The sequence below is a fragment of the Zeus faber genome, assembly GCF_960531495.2.
Source record: "Zeus faber genome assembly, chromosome: 18".
Taxonomy (NCBI): domain Eukaryota; kingdom Metazoa; phylum Chordata; class Actinopteri; order Zeiformes; family Zeidae; genus Zeus; species Zeus faber.
The window spans coordinates 11,582,501-11,601,022 of NC_137210.1; the positions used below are offsets into that span (position 1 = coordinate 11,582,501).

Here is an 18,522-nt window from a genome sequence, read left to right on the forward strand (position 1 = left end):
CCTCCAAGAAATAAAAAATAAAAACTGACTTCTCAGAAAAGCTTTTTTTATTTCCTAGAAAGTTGTTTTTTTTGTCATCGTTGGCAGGTGGTTGAGGCGGGTTGTAGAGCCTGGTGTCTTCTTCTTCCCCGGCTCATCTGCACATCACAGGGCCGTGACATTTCGGGGTTGCGGAAAGCGAGCTCCATCTCCAGTTCACAGCGCGTCGTCAAAGCCTGCGGGCGGGGTGTACAATAGCAGAGCTAAGATTATATCGCTGGGTCTTTCTGTGTAATCTGTTGTTGAGAGAAAATCTGTTGCTGAACACTTATTCCTGCACTATTATCAGTTAGTGTCATCAAAATGGCATCTGCAGGGACATAGGCCGCCATTCAGAGCAACTGCAATCACTTCTGAAACAGATAGAAGAAAAGTCAATGTGTGTGTGGTTGTGCGCGCGGGCGTGCGTGCGTGTGTGTGTGTGTGTGTGTGTGTGTGTGTGTGTGTGTGTGTGCATGTGTGTGCGTGCGTGTGTTAGGTAATATCAAAGCCAATATTTCAATCGGACGTCGACAAATACCACGTACACTATAAGGCCAAAAGTATGCGGACACCCAGACACCAAAGATTTAATTTCAAAACCATGGGCATTAATGTGGAGTCAGTCCCCCCCTTTGCTGCTATAACAGCCTCCGCTCTTCTGGGAAGGCTTTCCACTGGCCTTTGGAACACGGCTGCGGGGAATTTCTTCCATTCAGACACAAGAGCACCAGTGAGGTCAAGCACTGTTGTCGGGCGATGGGGCCTGGCTCGCGGTCGCAGAAAACCGGCGTTCTCCTGGTGTCTGCCAAACCCAGATTCATCAATCAGATGCCAGACGATTGTGAAGTGTGAATCATCACTCCAGAGAACGCGTTTCCACTGCCACAGAGTACAATGGCGCCGTACTTTACACCACTCCAGCCGCCGCATGGGATTACGCACGGTGATCTTGGGCTCGTGTGCAGCTGCTCGGCCACAGAAACCCAGTTTGTGACGCTCACGAGGAACGGTTCTCCTGCCGACATCGCCTCCAGAGGCCGATCGGAACCCGGTAGCGCGTGTTGCAACCGAGGACGCGACCATTTTCACACCCACCACACACCAGCACTCGGCGGTCCCGGTCTATGAGCTTGTGTAGCGTACCGCTTCACGATGTTGCTCCGAGGCGTTTGAAACACACATTGACCTTGAAAGTCACTGAGCTCTTTCGTAACGACACATTCTACTGCAGATGTTTGTCTAAGGAGCACGGCTTTATGCTTCATTTTATGCACCTGTTAGTAACGGGTGAGGCTAAAAGAGCCAAAGCCATTCCTTAGAAGGGGTGTTCACGTGCTTTTGTGCTATGTAGTGTACCACCAGACACTTACCTCCCATTGAGGATACCTTCAAATGCAAATCAAATTCAGCTAACTTCACGGCATCTAACACAAGGCAGTTACCAGAGGCATTTAAGGCAGATAGACAAACTGTTCACACACACACAAACACTGTTTATGGACAAAAATGTGGGGGAAAAAGGTGCCTTCGCATTTGGTTGGATTGTATTTATCAGTGTCTTATTAAAAAATATTTTAAAGGTTGGATTGATAACGTCACAATCACTTTAAAACTGTTTTTCTTTAAATAAACTGTATGTGCATGATAGAGTGACAATACACAGTTACCTACTGAAATGTTTCCTTAGCTGTTGCATGATCAAATCAACTCAAACACATGATAGATAACGCTGTTGCAAGATTAATATTTTTCTAATACTACCGGGTAAAATGAGATATGCTGGCGAGGAGGTATGCCTCTGTTTAAGTACACAGTTTTGATAAACTGTGACAAAGATCTGATCTCCACCTGCAGGGGTGGGGTTTGACACCCTGGAACAAACATTTTTGAGGTGTTCGCAGCAACCAGCCTCATATCAGCATCAGCCTGTCAAGGCGCTGCAACACGTTGAGGTAAAGAGTTCCACCAGCGGTTTCCGAGAGTACCGGTGGTTCTGGTTAATTCTACATTACCTTTCACTGTTTCCTATCTCGTTTTGTCCCTTACAGTGGATTTCATAGAGGAGAGTGAAGTATTTACAGAGGACTTTTTTGTCTTGTTTCACGAGAGGTCGGATGGCTGCCGACAACCCCGCTCTGGAGCCGCCGTATTTCCATGGCGGCGCCAACCTGAGCCGCTGCGACACCTTTGTCGACCAGAGTGCCACCGCCGTCATCTTTCCGGTTTTCCTCTCGCTGTTGTTCCTGATCAGCGTCTGCGGCAACGGCTTGATTCTCTACGTGATCTGCCAGAGGAAGCACAAATGCAACTCCACCTCCATCTACATGCTCAACCTGGCGCTGTCTGACAGCCTGTTCACGCTGGCACTGCCGGCAAGGATCATCTACTACAGCCTCAACTTCAACTGGCCTTTCGGTGATCTCCTGTGCAGAATAACCTCCATTTTCTTCTTCGCAAACACATACGCAGGTAATATAATTGTGTCTGCGATGAAAGGAGATTAGCCTCCAACAGCGTCAAAACTTGTTTTATACTCAACCCTCATGTAGTACGTTAGGTAGGTTTCAGACTTTTCTCCAAACTGGGCCTCGGCTCTGTCCCTCAATGCAAGTAATAGGGGGCAAATCCATAATCTGCAGTCAATGCTAAAAAAAAAAAAAAAAAAAAGTCTGACTTTGCAAATTTCAGTAGTTCTTTTTTTTAAATGACATGCAGTTGTAGTCACTGTTTGGTGGCACTACTTCCATTGCCGTGCCACAGCGTTGTTAAAGGTGTCACATCCAAATGGGCGACCTGTCGAATTGTGTGACGCTGTTTCGCTTGCGTATTTATTGCATTTCTCAATTTTCTTGTGGCAAGCTACCGTTTTCTCATCTTTGTGGACAAAAATATTTGAGATGTGCAGCGAATACGCATGACGCCGTGGTATCGTGGTAGCTTTGCCTGAAATGCAGAGTTTTCACACTGAATGGAAATTGTGGATTTGTCCCCTATTACTTACATTGAACTCCTAATGGAGGGACAGGCCGGTATGGAGGAAAGGTCAGAAGCTACCTAAGCATTACATGAGAGGTGAGTATAGAACGAAAAGATTCAAGGTATTCTGCTCTCTGCCCTCCTTGATTAACAGGCATCGCCTTTATGACCTGCATCAGTCTGGACCGCTACCTGGCCGTGATGCATCCCCAGCACCTGCAGAGCCTGCGGAGCGTGAGGGTGGTCCGGCGGGTCTGCTGCCTGGTCTGGGCCCTGGTGACGGCGGAGACAGCGCCGCTGCTCTTCCTGATCACGCGCCAGCACCTCCTGGGCAGACACACCTGCATGGAGTTCTTCAACATCGAGGGCTTCCGGGCCACGCCCCACGTCGTCCTCCTGGCGTGCGTCCTCTCCTTCTGCTGCCCGCTCGTGGTCATCGTGGGCTGCTACGCCAAGATCAACCTGAAGCTCAGAGCGGCGGCCGCGCGGAACCCTCTGAACGGAGGCTCGAGGAGGAAGCACAGGGCCAACGCCATCACCATCCTCATCCTCCTCACGTTTGTGCTGTGCTTCAGCCCGTACCACGTCAACGTCATGCAGTTCATGGTGAGGACGATCCTCCAGATGCCGACGTGCCGGGAGCAGAGAGCGTTCAAGGTGTCCTTACGGGTACAGTAGGTCCTGCCGTCGTTTCCCACACCTCAGAACCGCGGCAATGCCTTCAGCTCTGACTTGACGCTCACCCCTCCAATGTTATCCCGGCAGGTTACCGTCTCGCTGATGAACCTCAACTGCGCCTTGGATCCGGTTATCTACTTTTTCGCCATAAAGAAGTACAAGCAGAAGGTGATGAGCCTGTTTCGGGGTCGTCTGTCCGCCTCCGATTTTCGTTCCAAGACGTCAAGGAGGGAGAGCAGCGGCAACGGCGGAGAGAAAAGCCCACGACCCCACGGGGAGAAATCCGAAAGCTGCAACCAGTCATCCGGAAACTGACGCGGCTACCTTGTGAGAGATTTGTTTGGACTTTTCACTTTGTTTGTATAAGAGCTCCTGAAAGACCGGGTTTGGTCTCCAACCCACCCACGCGTTTGTAGTACCCTGTTCAGTTACCATCATACTACATTATGATGGCGACCATGTCTCGCTATTTCTAAAAATAGCGAGAGCAAATGTGCAACGTTTTTGAAATACATGAAAGAAATGTTGTGGCAGTTGTGGTGTGTGTGTGTGTGTGTGTGTGTGTGTGTGTGTGTGTGTGTGTGTGTGTGTGTGTGTGTGTGTGTGTGTGTGTGTGTGTGCGTGTGTGTGTGCGTGTGCGCCCGCCCTCATCCTGCGTGTGAGCAGGATGTGTGTGTCGACGGGACGAGGACGTATGCTGGAGCTGCTCGGGTTCAGAGTCTTTTGATGGACGCCCACGCGGATCGTACAGCCGCTGCAACACTGTTATTACAAAAATTTAAAAAAACAACGTTTTAGAGCCGTTGGATTTTGCCGAACGACACCTTTTGCGCGCGCGCGCGAGAGAGAGAGAGAGAGAGAGAGGGTCGGATTCGGCAAACCACACAAAAGCGAGCTAGACTGGGGAATGGGCGCCGGCGGGGAGGCTTGTTTTGTCAACTGTCGATCTGTGAAAGTTCTGTGGTCATTAAACGGGGTACAATAATGAGCTGATTTACTCTCCGTCTGGCAAGAAATAAATATGTGGTTCAAGTCGAGTGGAAACAATTAGTATCTAGCAAAGCGTGTAATTGGATGTCATCAGTTTCTTCTCGGCCTCCCCGTCCCCGACTCCCCCGCCCCCCTCACCCATCTCCCGCTCTTTCGTCCCGCGAGGCCGAGACACCGAGCGCTCGGACGCTAAACCTAGCGTCTCCAGATGAAGTGACTGATATTACGTCGGCAACGCCGCAATTGTCAAACGCCATTGATCTTACCCTCACCCCCCAGCCACCCCACCGCTTCACTTCCACCACCGCCGCCACCGCCACCACCACCACCACCGCCACCACCGTCACCACCGCATTAAACACCGCACGGGACGCAAGAGCCAGCACACGCCCGTCCGGGCTCTCCGTCGGCGCCTATCCAGGCGGCTTCTCGCGACATACGTGGTTCTCCATCACAATCTCTCAGCGAGCGTTGGTGGATGTGATGCCGCCACCACATCCTCCAACCACCACCCCCAACGCGACCACCACTGAAAGGCATCCGTTCTGGCTTCATGGCCCCGGCGCCTTCTTTGAGAAGGTGCATAGAGGTTGGTTCTCTAAATTGAACCTTGAACGTACACGAGTTTCGTTTACTTTGTGGTATCACACAGCCGACCTGCGGATGCAAAAACTAGCGCTGACAACCTGTGATGCAACATAGAAGCTACAGTGGAAGACTCCAAGAGGTGCCATATGTCCAATTTCACATTTCGCAGCTTGGATCACCAAAATTATTAGGTGGGAAATATGACATTACTTTTGAGCCCCTTTCCCACATGGAATCCATAACCTCGCTGGATAATAAATACCTGGGAAAGGCAGTAGGTAGTCATTCACACATTGGCCTCCTTTACGGAGAAGTTCCGTACGGAGTCTGTTCCCACATTAGATGACTTTCATGGATCCAGTACGTAGTGGGTTTGGATCAGTATGTTCAGTGTAGTGTTTGGACAGTCTGTCGGCACAGACGTTTAATCTGAATCTGTTTCGTTTTTTTTTCCTGGCTGTCAGAGAGCAGCGCATCGGTTTCCACCTCCCCGCCTCCCCGCCCCTCCCGGACGCAATCGGCTCCCTCAGCTGACGGAGCAGGGCGACTCAAGTGTGACCATTTTCAACCTGTCCTATAGTCTCTGCCTCCGGAGAAGGAGGCATGAGAGATGTTCTCCAACCGTTCCATCGCACCCCTTACTCCCTAACTCTAAAAGACAGGTCCGGGGTCTGAGCGGCATTTCTAAGAGGAAAAAGAATAAAAGGACCTGTCTCCGTGGAGACCGGAGGTGTTTCTGGTCTTTGCAGCCGAGCGCAACGGTTCTTGCTCACCATTTTTCCAAAATGTTTTGTTGTTTTTCCTTCCCGCAAACAAATAAGGCTTGAAATATTTGTACGAAATGAGTATTTGTTTAAAAAAAACCCCACGGTATTTAGGATTTGGCTCCACCCCTAATTTACCAGCTTGGGCCAGCAGTGTTACTGCTTCCATTGACACACTTCCAATCACAGTCGTACCGGCATTTTCCCGGATATGACGACTTTTACGGAACGTAGACGCCCGATCCCTTTACCACACGACGCCAATACCGAACATTGCCTTGAAAATTCACGGCTTTCAGTATCTTAAAAGGTTCTCCATAGCTTTCCACTTGACACATTCCCCAATAATAAAATGAGCACATCATATATTTTCAAAGTTACTGTATTAATGACTGGGAACATACACAATTCAAATTTTCCATAAACAGGCCTTATCTAACTCACAAACCAAACCATACAATAATCATGTCATACCGGTTCACGGTAATAAGTGCAAAGGGAGAATTGTTTTCAGATTCATGGATTCAATACTTAGTTATTTAAATCTGCCCCCAGAAGCCCCTCCCCCAGTCTGTGTTGCGACATCGGGGCACTGTGACGACACTGTCATCACAGCAGGCCTCGGCAGACGGAGACGCACGCAGTCAATCTGATCACGTCCCAGGATTCCCATCGCTCCCATCAGCCTCAGCACTGCCCTTGAGAAAGCGCAATCTGTCATACGTCGACAACGACGACGTATTGTTATCTTCATCTGCATGGGGACTGGTCGTTTATCTGCATATTTCTGTATTGTTCCACAGTTCTACACCGCTTTCATTAAAAACACCAAAGTGAGATCACGTCTCCAGGCACTTATTGGAAGAGTGTTTAGCTCGCGGCATAGTTCACGTGGGGAGGGCAGAAGAGTTGTGCTCAAACATAATAACTGACATATATAATATATATTTATTCTTCATCTTTATCGATTTATTTATTTTACATTTGAATGATTATGTGTGATTGGATCATCGTTTTGTGGCTTCCCCCCTACTCTCATTCAAGAATGGGTCGTTCCAATGAAGGGCGGCGGCCAGAGAGCGATAATTGTGTGTACAGCTTGCTGCGAGGCTGTTTCAGGTTGGTTTTCTGTTATTGTTGCGGCGCCAACTTAAAGGGCAAATCTGACAAGGGTTTTTGGACACATTTATTTTGTAAATAAATTAGTTGATTTTTGCCCTCCACCCTCTGTGTGTGACCTCCAGCCATTTTTAACGTCACCGCTTCTCTGGTACTCTGACCACATGATCCCAACGGGGGGTAACCCTACTACCCTACCCTACTACCCTACCCTACTTGGCAACGATTTGAGTGTGCGTCGAAGACTCAAATCGCAACGGCAATTTTTTCAAACAACTAATGAGATCACGCGCCTGCACGACGGAAAAGCCAAAGAGAGCAACGCGTCGGCGAGGGCGGGCTTCTGAAAGACGTTCCTCTCGCTGGAAGACGCATTGTCCCCCGAGTGCTGGAGTACCACAAAACTCTGTCCGTCTGTTCTGCAGATTTTGATTCGCGCTCCTCCAAGACGGCAATTTTGTCATGCGGCCCCGCTTGAGTTTGTGCGGGTCCACAACGCAGGGAAACCGGGGCCGGTATCTTGTTAAGTTTAACCAATAGATGGGAATGCATTAAGGTCGGAAGATGTCTTCAGACGGAAATATGGGGTCGTGATGTTGAACAGGTACTTAAAATTTTAATACTCAAGTCCATTTAAGATAGATAGAGACCGATGGCTCCCGCAACCACAGGTGTTGCAAAAACGTTACCTCGCAAGTTGCAACGAAAACTAGATCAGCTCTAATCTAAAGACAGGGCTGCTGGAGAACCACAGCACGTAGACGATGTGGGTCGCAGGATATGAAGAACCGTTATCTAACACACATTTTGCTGGTAAGGGTTAGGGTTATGTAACATGGGCGCCTTCAGGGAAAACATATGTAGGTTATTGATGGGTGTTACCATAGCTGCGTCATAAGAAATGTCATACATTTTATCCAGAATTCTATTCAAACACACCTGTGTACTTTATTCTCCCACTATCCGGGCCATTGTTTTCAATGTGAAGGAAAAGGAGCCCTCGCTGTTCAGTAAATACACTGCTGCCATCCTGTGTCTTCTTGAAGTCACAGCATAAGTCCAACCACTCTTCTCTTACTCACAGGGAAGAGCTGTTACTCACATCAGGGCTTTGGGTTAATAATCACAGGTGATTTGGCTTCTGGAAGCAGAATTGTTCTCAGTTTCATCTCCTCGAAATCCTCCTCAGATTCATATAAAACATCCCCATGAACCCAATTAATGATTATGCCATAGCGTGGCATTATCAAAATTCTGGTGGCGAAGTGTCCATTTGCTGCAGATGTATACTGTAAAAAAAATACCCTTGCAATTGATGTTATCTGCCATTAAATACATAGTTCATAGTTCAAGTTCTTTTATTTAATTATATGTTTCCATTCGCATACTGCAGCTTCCAATATTTGTGAACATATTCAGCCATAAATAACAGTGATCTACTCAGTATATGTCAGCATTGATGAGTCCCAAAACAGTATTTAATTAGCAAAATGCAAAAACATTCGAAATATGTGAAAAAATGTGAACATTTTAAATCATGAATTACTTTTTCCATGAAGACGGCTTATGATTAATTTTTTTTTGTCAGCGACAACAACCGCAGAGAGATTTCCTGTGCAACTGTTGCAATCTCACCATGTGTGGCACAACAAGGTGACATATTCAAAAGGCCATGCTGCATTATTGGTTGTAGCACATTACAGCGAGGTTGCTGGTGCGATCCCAGGCTCCTCCTGCTAGCATGCTGTAGTGTCCTTGAGCAAGACACTTAACCCCTAATTGCTCCTGATGGCTGCGTCCGTCGGTGTTTGAATAATTGTAAGTCGCTTTGGATAAAAGCGTCTGCTAAATGCAATGTAATAATAAAGTAGTAATAACAGCATCCTGGAGTGGAGTGTACAGTAATAAATTAAAAGTACGGGTATTGCGCCATAGATTTGGTTTCAGCTTGGATCATCAAAGTTGTCTAAGTCTAAAGTCTAGTTGTCTGAAAGTCATCTAATGTTCCCACATTAGATGACTTTCATGGATCCAGTACGTAGTGGGTTTGGGTCAGTACGTGAAGTCCAGTGTAGATGCGATCGTTTGGACAGTCTGTCGGGCATGGATGTACAATCTGAATCGGTTTCCATTTATCCTGGCTCTCAGAGAGCAACCCTTCGGTTTCCACCTCCGGGTCTCCCCGCCCGTCCCGGACGGGCTCTGTTCCCTCCACTGACGGACCAAGGACAGAGCCCCCATTCCCACACGCAATAACCCTAACCCTAACCCAATCGGTGTAATCATTTTCAACCTGTGCTACACTCTCTGCCCCGGACAAAGAATGTTCTCCACCCGTTCCACCTCTCCCTGTCCGCTCGCCCCCTCTCTGGCTCCGTGCTCCGGAGCAGCCGGGGGGCAAGCGAAGTACTTGAGCCTGATGCCAATGCACGTCCAGGGTCTGGGTGGCATTTTTAAGAAGAAGACAAATAATATTTGAGAATAAAAACATCGGTCTCCGTAGAGACTGGACATGTGTCAGTTTCTCGTCTTTGCAGCCAAATGCCACGGATTGGATTCGCCATTTTTCCGAATGGTTGTTTTTCTTCCCGAAAACAAATAACTTTGGAAATATTTGTACAAAATAAATATTCGCAAATACTCACTACTAACCCACTGAGGAACATCGACACTTACTCCTTTTCCCACATTACGCCACACAAACGGAACATTGCATTGTATATTTACGACTTTCAGTGCAGCTGGGAAAGGGGTGTTGGACATTTTTTAATTATCAAGGACCAAGTTTTCATGTTTCAGTGGTTTCTTGATGGGGCGATATTATTCTGGGGTACTGTAATGAGTAGATCTGGGTACTGTACCGATGCCCCTGGGCACTGTGCAGGGTACCTCTGGGTACTGTAATGGGTAGATCTGGCTACTGTACTGGATACCCCTGGGTCCTGTACAGGGCACTTCTTGGTACTGTATGGGGTACCTATAGGTAGTGTATAGGGAACCTCTAGGTTCTGTACCTCTGGTTTCTGTACAGGGTACCTCTGGTTACTGTACGGGGTACCTATGGGTACTTTACAGGGTACTTCTTGCTACTGTACTGGGAACAGTACAGGGAACCTCTGGGTACCGTTCTGGGTACCTCTGGGCACTGTATGGGGTACCTCTGGGCACTGTATAGGGTACCTCTGGGTACTGTACTGGGTACCTCTGGGCAATGTATAGGGTACCTCTGGGTACTGTACTGGGTACCTCTGCGGTACTTTGGGTAGTGTACTGGGATCTCCCATGAAATTCCAACGTCAACATCTAAAATGACAACATAATACAATGTAGTGTATTATTGATAAAGGGTCTATCTTCCACTTCAGCATGTGGCTTGTGTACTGGGTGGTGTTGGATGAAAGGCACATTTTCACCTTCGTGGATCAGTAGAAAAATAAAGAAACATAAGCCTGAATTACTCAAACACGTTGCACACATCACTGAGTGAGCATCTAAATCGTTAAATAGCAGACAAACGATAGTGCTGTAATCGTATGCTTATGTTTTCTTCACAAGTGGCTGATTTGATCAGAGACAGATCGAGAGGATGTCCTTTTTTTTAAGTTGCTCCTTCATAACTTCCTATTTTGTGCACAAGGTGTGGCGATATATGAACAGCACCCAGGGCCCAGCTCACAGGCCAGGCCACGCTCCATTAACTTCCACCGCTTACTCAGAATCACTAGTCTCTAAAGCACGCATCGAAAGGGAACCAGGTTGCTACTTTGCATACAAGTTTATGATAAAAGGGGACTCTAATCCAAAAAAATCTGGATTCATATTTGTATAAATCAAAAGGAAGCCAAAGTGAGAGGACCCTGGATATGTAGAGTACTTTTACTTTTAATACTTTAAGTACATTTAATAGCAAATAGTTTTACTATATAATCAATACTATGGTTGGAGTGAGGTTTGCTGTAAGCAAAGCAAGTTGGCAAGAAAGTACCTATGTCATTGTGGAAGAGAAAAATGCTCCCTTTTTCAATTCCAGAATACACTGATCTTTTTATACGGTTGAAAAAGCGTTTCTTTTTGGATCTTCTGGCAAAGATGAATGCCAGGGCCGGGGCTTGCATTGAGGTAGGATCCATATAAAAAGACGAGAGTTGGTCACAAAACCCTCTATTTTTGATTGCAGCTGCTCGTCCTTCTGCTATGAATAGAGTTGGAAGAGAGCTCGCCAGTGCCGGCTCTGAGGTCCGGTGAGTCAGCGCCACAAGGTCGGGGCACGAGGAAGTTCAGCTCCTTCCCCTGCTTCAAATCCCCCACTGGCCACACTGCTCCAAACCCAGCAACGGGGCTCCAAAAGGAGGGAGGATTTTCATACAGACACCAGGGTCTGTTTGCATGCAGGCCATTTTTCTGTGATTCTCTGTAGTGAAATCTGTGAAATGTCCGGTTTGACACTTATTCCTTCGTCTCGAGAATTGTTTTTTCTCGCAGTTCTTTTGCAAGGCGCTCTGTTATCTTGAGGGTAACTGGAAAAGACAGTGAGTTTCATTGCGGTTTGCACCGACAGTAATTTCCTGGTAAGCGACTTAATTTCTCAGTATTTATTTTCGTTTATTCTCGAGCGTTGAATGAATTGATAGATGGAGTCATCTTAATAATACTGATTTAAAATATTACATACTAAGAACACGAATGGTGTCGTTTGCACATTTTCCAAATGATTATCTTTCAGTTGTATCCCACACCATAATTTTTAAACCTTGGTGTGTACTCGTACATATTGGCGGGAGTGTCTCAAAGGTGTGAAAACCACACGGACCCCGATCGGAGGGGATCTGAACAAAGCTTCTCCTTTTAACACAGAGTTTTCATTTGTTTATTAACTTTGATCATTCGTGAAAAGCCGATTGTCTCACACACCGCCAGAGATACGTGACAGAAAATGTAATGTCAGTTAAAAAAAACGGATGAAAGCGCCAAGACTTCAAACTAACACTGGCTTTTCACTGGTGTGAAAGTTGTAGCAGCCCGAGTGGAAAACGACCAAAATAAATCATACGTTTTTCAAGACCGAAAGAGAACTTCCTCAATTGTTATTGACACACTTTGTTCACAGAAAAAAAACACCTTGAAAAATTACTCAAAATGTAATTGATATAACTAGTTTGCAATTGCAGGGCATCGTACCCAGATACATGACCACCATCGAAACAACTTCACCAACAGAATGACAAATTTGCACTCTTCTTACCGCATGAAGGAACATCCTTCCACCGTGCACACAAAATGACGCACAACATTCATTTGGGATTATTTTTGTTTTGAGGCGAAGAGTATAAACTGTACAAACTCCAAAAAAGAGGGCTATCAGCAAATTAAAATGGAGTGTTTTGTAATTGGAACTTTTAAATAACCGACGACAACAACAACAACAACAACAACAACAACAACAACAACAACAACAACAACAACAACCTTCATACACAACATGCAATTCAAAGTGCTTTACATTAATAGAAGGCCATCAAATATTATTATTAATATTAAAGGTAACAACAAACAAGCAAAAGCAAAGCATTTCATGAAAGTAATTAGATATTATACTCAAAATAAGTTCAATTCCAGCTAGAGAAAGAGTGGGGTAAAGGAAGCAGAGAGAGATGGAAGAGATAGAGAAGGCAGAGCGAGAGAGAGAGAGAGAGAGAGAGAGAGAGAGAGAGAGCGAGAGAGATGACTAGAACAGGATATTTTGTCAGACCTGAGCGCCTGGTGTGTGCGGTCGAGGTGCCAGCAGATGCAACAGATGAGGATACGGCAGCAGCACTCTTTGAATTTGACAATATAACATCCATCGGGTGAGTACCCTCTACTAATCACAATTCGTGATTTATGGCTTATTGGCTTGACTGTTAGAAAATACATCGGAACCCAGGAGGTTATATGGGTGACAGCTGAGGTGCAGTGAGGGACGCACGTGGTGTTTAAAATATGACAAGGGTAGAAGTAGACCTCCTGGTCACAGCCAGTGTCTCTGCTATAACACAGTCTATAATACGGTGTAAAGTGCTACGGTGGCTTTTATTCTCATTAGAATTGAAACGCTGAAATACATTTCACAGCATATTCATAGCACCTCCAGCCTAGAAATAAGAAAGTATGTCCAGGTAATAAGACTGAGCCGCTCAATCAGTCGTGCCAACGCCACAGGAAACCTGCTTTTTTCGGTGCTCAATGTGCTCCTGCAGATAGCTGCGTCCAGGCCGGGTGAGACTCTGGCTCAGAAAATATGACTTTTCCTACAGGTTCCAGGGCAGAGGGGCCCCGAGGAAACACACTTCCTCATATACAATGTTGTCTCTCAACACCAGGGTTTTTTTGGGACCGTGATTGTGAGCAACACAGATGTATTTACAATCAAACTACAGCTCTGGAATTGTTCCACAGACTTCCGTCACGGTGCTAAAAACAAGGACACGGATGAATGACTAATTTGAGCAAGTCAAATCACCTCGTTAGTGAATAGAAAACACTTAATATATAATAAATAATAATAATAATAAATACATACATACATACATACATACATATATTCAAAATATAAATAAAATCATGAGAATATTTTTAATTAATTTAAAAAATATATTATTACAAAAATATTTTAAAATATTATTCCAAATATCTTTCTAAATACTATTCCAAATATATATTTAAAAATATTATTCCAAATATTTCTCTGAATACTATTTCAAATAGGGGGTACGTGTCGTGATGTGACGGGGCACGGCAAAAAAATGCGATTTACATTTTCGAACAATCTAGGGCTCGAGACTTACTTGTGACCGGGATCAGATTTAAAAATAAATAATTAAATTACATTTCAAATTTTAAAATAAAACAATTTTCCCATCAAGTGGCAAATGACTAATTGTTGATCTATACAGGTAAAAGAAAGTTTACTTTCAGTCAACATGCAGCATGAAACCACATATACATAAAATGCAGTTGTTTATTTCCTAATCCTTTAAATTGTCTTGCATTTATGTCAAGATGGCTTTTAACTAATTACAATGTACTTATGAAGTCATCACCATGTGAGGAAACAACATTTTAAATTTGGGACTGTCCATATTAAAATGGTTTTTTTCGGGGCGGTGATGAATATAATAAGTCTGGAGCTGCTCCAAGGCTATTTCAGGGCCTTTCAAACCGGCCATACATTCAAACATTGGGGTGATGTCTCTCTCGCTTGAATCAACTGAATCTGGACTGAATAGAAAACAATTTCAGACTGAAACCTCACAATTCACAATTTCAAATATGTGTGATCTGGTGGGCACATGGGGTTTTATACGTGAGATGGCTAAATAAAGAGAAAAAACTGATAACTTGCACTTATATAAGCTGGATAATAATTGTATAGTGTGTGTGTGGGGGGGGGGGTGCAAGAAGGGGTACACAGCTGGAGGGAACCACTGGTCTCAATATTAATAATAATAATAATAATAATATTTCATATACAATTCAAGAGTGCACGTGGTTTGTTTGGCGCGCTGCTTTGCTCATGACAAACAGTTACCACAAGGTGGCGCTGCGCCACACACAGCACATGTGTACTGTAGGAGCTGGGTGATCTGAACACATCCATTTGATTTACAGGTGGTCATTCCCTGACTATCCTCATTGCATCCTATTTATCCGCTATGGTACCACAATGATAGAGGAATGAAATGAAGAAATGAAAAATAATAAACATCTTCCCTCTTCACTAATAAACCACATAATGGTTTAATAATCTCTGTCAATAGTCATTTTAGCCAACCAAATGATTTATCATAAAAATATCTAATTTATCCCGCTCTACTCCATATATATGAACCATCATCAAGTGCATTGTGTTGTGTCATCACTGTAAACACTATTGTTGTGCTTGACGTGAAACACCTTTCAACATTCTGTGCAGACAGGAAAGTGGTATTGAGAAGGAACTGTTGTTTTACTTCCCTTTTGAGAGCAAAGCTCTTATTAAAAACAAAAACAAAAGAAAACCCAGATGTTTTGCCCTTAGAACAACAAAAATTGGGTATCCTATTGGGTAAGACATAATGTGCGTTTCTCAGGTGACAAGCCTTGATGAGCCAGTCCTTTAATGCCTCTAATGAAATGAAAAGAGTAAAAAGTGGGAGCTAAGACAAAGCATTAAAACATTTTATTTCTCTTTTTTGCAGCTATGGCTTCTCCAAACGTCACGTTGCATTTTGCGCATTTCACTTTCCCACCAACGACGACCTACTCGCCCAGGGGCAACGACTCGTGCAGCAACCTATACTCCCACCGAAAATACGCCAGGGTCCTCATCCCCCTGTGCTACTCCGTCATATTCTCCGTGGGGCTGGTTGGGAACGTCCTGGCCCTACACGTCATCCGCCCGAACCTGAAGAAGATGAACCCCACCACCATGTACTCCCTCAACCTGGTCATCTCCGACATCCTCTTCACAATTATAGTGCCGTTTCGGCTTTTTTACTACGCCATGGGCTTCCACTGGCCCCTGGGCGATGTGCTCTGCAAGGTGAGTGGCCTGATCTTCTACATCAACACCTACGCCGGCGTCAACTTCATGACCTGCCTCAGCGTGGACCGCTTCGTGGCCTTCGTCCTCCCGCTGCGCTTCGGCCGCTTCCGCAAGGTCCGCAACGTGCGCTACATCTGCGGCGGCGTGTGGCTGCTGGTCCTGGCCCAGACCCTCCCCCTGATCGGCATGCCCATGACCCAGCGGCAGCCTGACGGCTACGTCACCTGCATGGAGTACCCCAGCTTTGACAAGGTGGACAACATCGCCGTCATCCTGATCGGCGCCGTCTTACTGGGCTACGTCATCCCCGTGGTGACGATCCTGGTGTGCTACACCATCCTGTGCTCCAAGCTCCGCCGCAGCGCCAAGAACAACCACCTGACGGAGAAGTCTGGCAGGAGCCGCAAGGCCATCGGCGTGATCTGCTGCGTCACGCTGGTGTTTGTGGTCTGCTACAGCCCCTACCACATCGACATCCTGCAGTACATGGTCCGCAAGCTGGTGTCCAGCCAGGACTGCGCCGACCTCACGGCCTTCCAGGTGTCCCTGCACTTCACCGTCTGCCTCATGAACCTCAACGCCTGCTTGGACCCCTTCATCTACTTCTTTGCGTGCAAGGGCTACAAGAGGAAGGTCCTGAAGCTGCTGAGGTGGCAGGCCAGCGTGTCCTTCTCCAGCGCCGTGAGGACCTCGCCCGAGGGCTCCTCCAGGGAGGTCATCGACAGCAACAAGATCCACCTCAATTCCAGGGACGGGGATTGAAAGGTGCGCGCGACGCGGTTGCGTGCGGACGCTCCGGGCCTCCTCCAAACCAGGACTGTGGAGGCGCGCCACTTTGAAAAAACACGATCTCGATTTGGAACGGAATCGACCGTTATCGAAATGGCGGGAGGTTCCTTGCTTGCTTTTGTCTTTCTATTTACATCTCCGAGAATCCGAATAAAGCAGATGAAGGAGATCACCAAATCCAGAGGTTTTACAATGAGTCTCCAGCTGGAGTTCTCTGTTCTGCTGTCAGACTTTCTGTTATTATAACGTTCTATTGTGTCGCTGTTCACTGCTCGCTGCTACGGGGGCAGTTGCTCATACTCGTGTTAGTATGAACTCACGGATGTGACCTTGCCTCGAAAAGAGGAAATAAAGAATAGGAACAGAGTTTAGCTGCTTTGAAACTAATAACTGTGGTTACAGAGCAGACAACTTGGAATATTTCACAGCGTGTTCCAGTTCTACCATCGCTTTCGTGCTAAAAAAGTTATTTCCCTTTTTTGTGAAGGGATGACATTAAACTTTTTTCTTACAAATGAAAATGAATCCATTGTGAGTAACCATTTTTAGTATATGTTTATAAATAAACTAAAAGTACTTGTTTGCTATTTAGTTGTCTGGGATTTGTTGAGCTGCACGGAACACATTGTATAACTGCATAAACCCTGAAAGACCTTGCACTGATATATTTCAACCGCTAGAGGGCAGCATTGTGCTGAAGGGGTAAAGCTGTAAAACTCTAAAATCCATCCATCAATATCAATTTTATCAGTTGGACTTTTTATTGAATTGAACTGATGGACTCCGGAACAAATCAAAAGCAAAAACATTCATCACCAATCAGCAATACAAAAAATGCATAGAATATTCATCACCTGGACGGATGATGAAAAATAATGCAATGGAATTATCAGGCAAGCAATGGAAAGCGGTTGGAGGGAAACTGGGGAGTCATAAATTGAAGTTTTCTGGAGTTTTTCCACAGCCTCGCTTGTGCAGAAAAACAAAACAAAAAAAAAAATCACCGACTCGTCCGTGGTGTTTAGCCATACAATGATTTGATTAATTGAGACGAGGCGTTCATGATGGAGAGAAGGCATCTGAACAACAGCCGCGTGATCGGTATCAGAGAGAGAGGAACACACAGACGGTTGTCATAACAACATATTGCAATGAACACAAAGTGCCATCTGTTTGGAGACTTTCAAGACGCACTGAGAGGACGAGCAGACAGATGATTATTTCACCGGAATAGGAACGAGATTGAACACACCGAGAGCCAGGGGGTCACCCCCCTAAACCGTGGGTTCCGGGAGCTCTCGGAGCAGCGGGTCCCCCGGTGTCAAAGGGGGCGGCCGGGCGGGTCGGCCATTGAACCCGACTCATCAAAGGAAAATTTGTGTGACGATTCGACGTAACCTTTTGCAGAGATCGAATGGAGTGTGGAGGGTCGTCAAGTGGGCGCGGCTGGGGCGAAAATGTCATCATGGCGAGGGGGAAGAGTTTCGGTTTTAATACGTTTGTAGGGCACAGGCTGCGGTCGGTAGGGGAAAGAGGCACCCCTTCCTTCTAGTTGGAACCAACCAATTGTATCACACACACACGCACACGCACACGCACACACACGTATCCTTACCTTATGTTAGGCACTTTAGCAAGCCTATCTCCTTATCAATGCATGATTGTAACCAACCAATCGTATTACACACGCACGCATGCACACACACATACGCACGCACACACACACACACACATACACACACACACACACACACACACACACACACATCTAAAAACCTTCAAAAACAGAATGACATGGGATTATGTAGACAGCACTATAACATTTTTGAACCATTATAGTAAATCATGAGATGCATATTAAATATCTTAAACGACTTATGAATGCTTGAAAGAAACAGCATTATTAGACAATCCGAAAGGCCTCATAATGCTGGTGGGTATTCAGGTGTGTTGTCCTTTTATACTATTTATGCAGACACCCACCCCCACCCCCCCCCCCCCCCCCACACACACACACACAATCTAGAGACACAG

General features: G+C 45.9%; 2 protein-coding genes across 3 annotated transcripts; both read left to right on the top strand.

Annotated features, from left to right (window-relative positions):
- Positions 1 to 2,135: 2,135 nt before the first annotated feature.
- Positions 2,136 to 3,990, top strand: LOC307244402 (G-protein coupled receptor 183; the record flags this gene model as incomplete). Its single annotated transcript, XM_080019550.1, has 3 exons — positions 2,136 to 2,490; positions 3,152 to 3,666; positions 3,763 to 3,990. The coding sequence occupies 3 exons, from the start codon at positions 2,136 to 2,138 to the stop codon at positions 3,988 to 3,990; spliced, it is 1,098 nt and encodes a 365-aa protein (XP_079875676.1).
- A 7,597-nt stretch (positions 3,991 to 11,587) lies between these two features.
- On the top strand, positions 11,588 to 16,939 carry gpr183a (G protein-coupled receptor 183a). 2 transcript variants are annotated; one of them, XM_080019058.1, is made up of 2 exons: positions 11,588 to 11,704; positions 15,353 to 16,939. In XM_080019058.1, exon 2 carries the CDS (start codon positions 15,355 to 15,357, stop codon positions 16,459 to 16,461), a length of 1,107 nt encoding a protein of 368 aa, XP_079875184.1. In that variant the 5' UTR covers positions 11,588 to 11,704; positions 15,353 to 15,354; the 3' UTR covers positions 16,462 to 16,939. The 2 variants fall into 2 exon arrangements, with proteins under 2 accessions (XP_079875184.1, XP_079875185.1); XM_080019059.1 differs by lacking the exon at positions 11,588 to 11,704 and adding an exon at positions 12,864 to 12,982.
- The last annotated feature ends 1,583 nt before the right edge of the window (positions 16,940 to 18,522 follow it).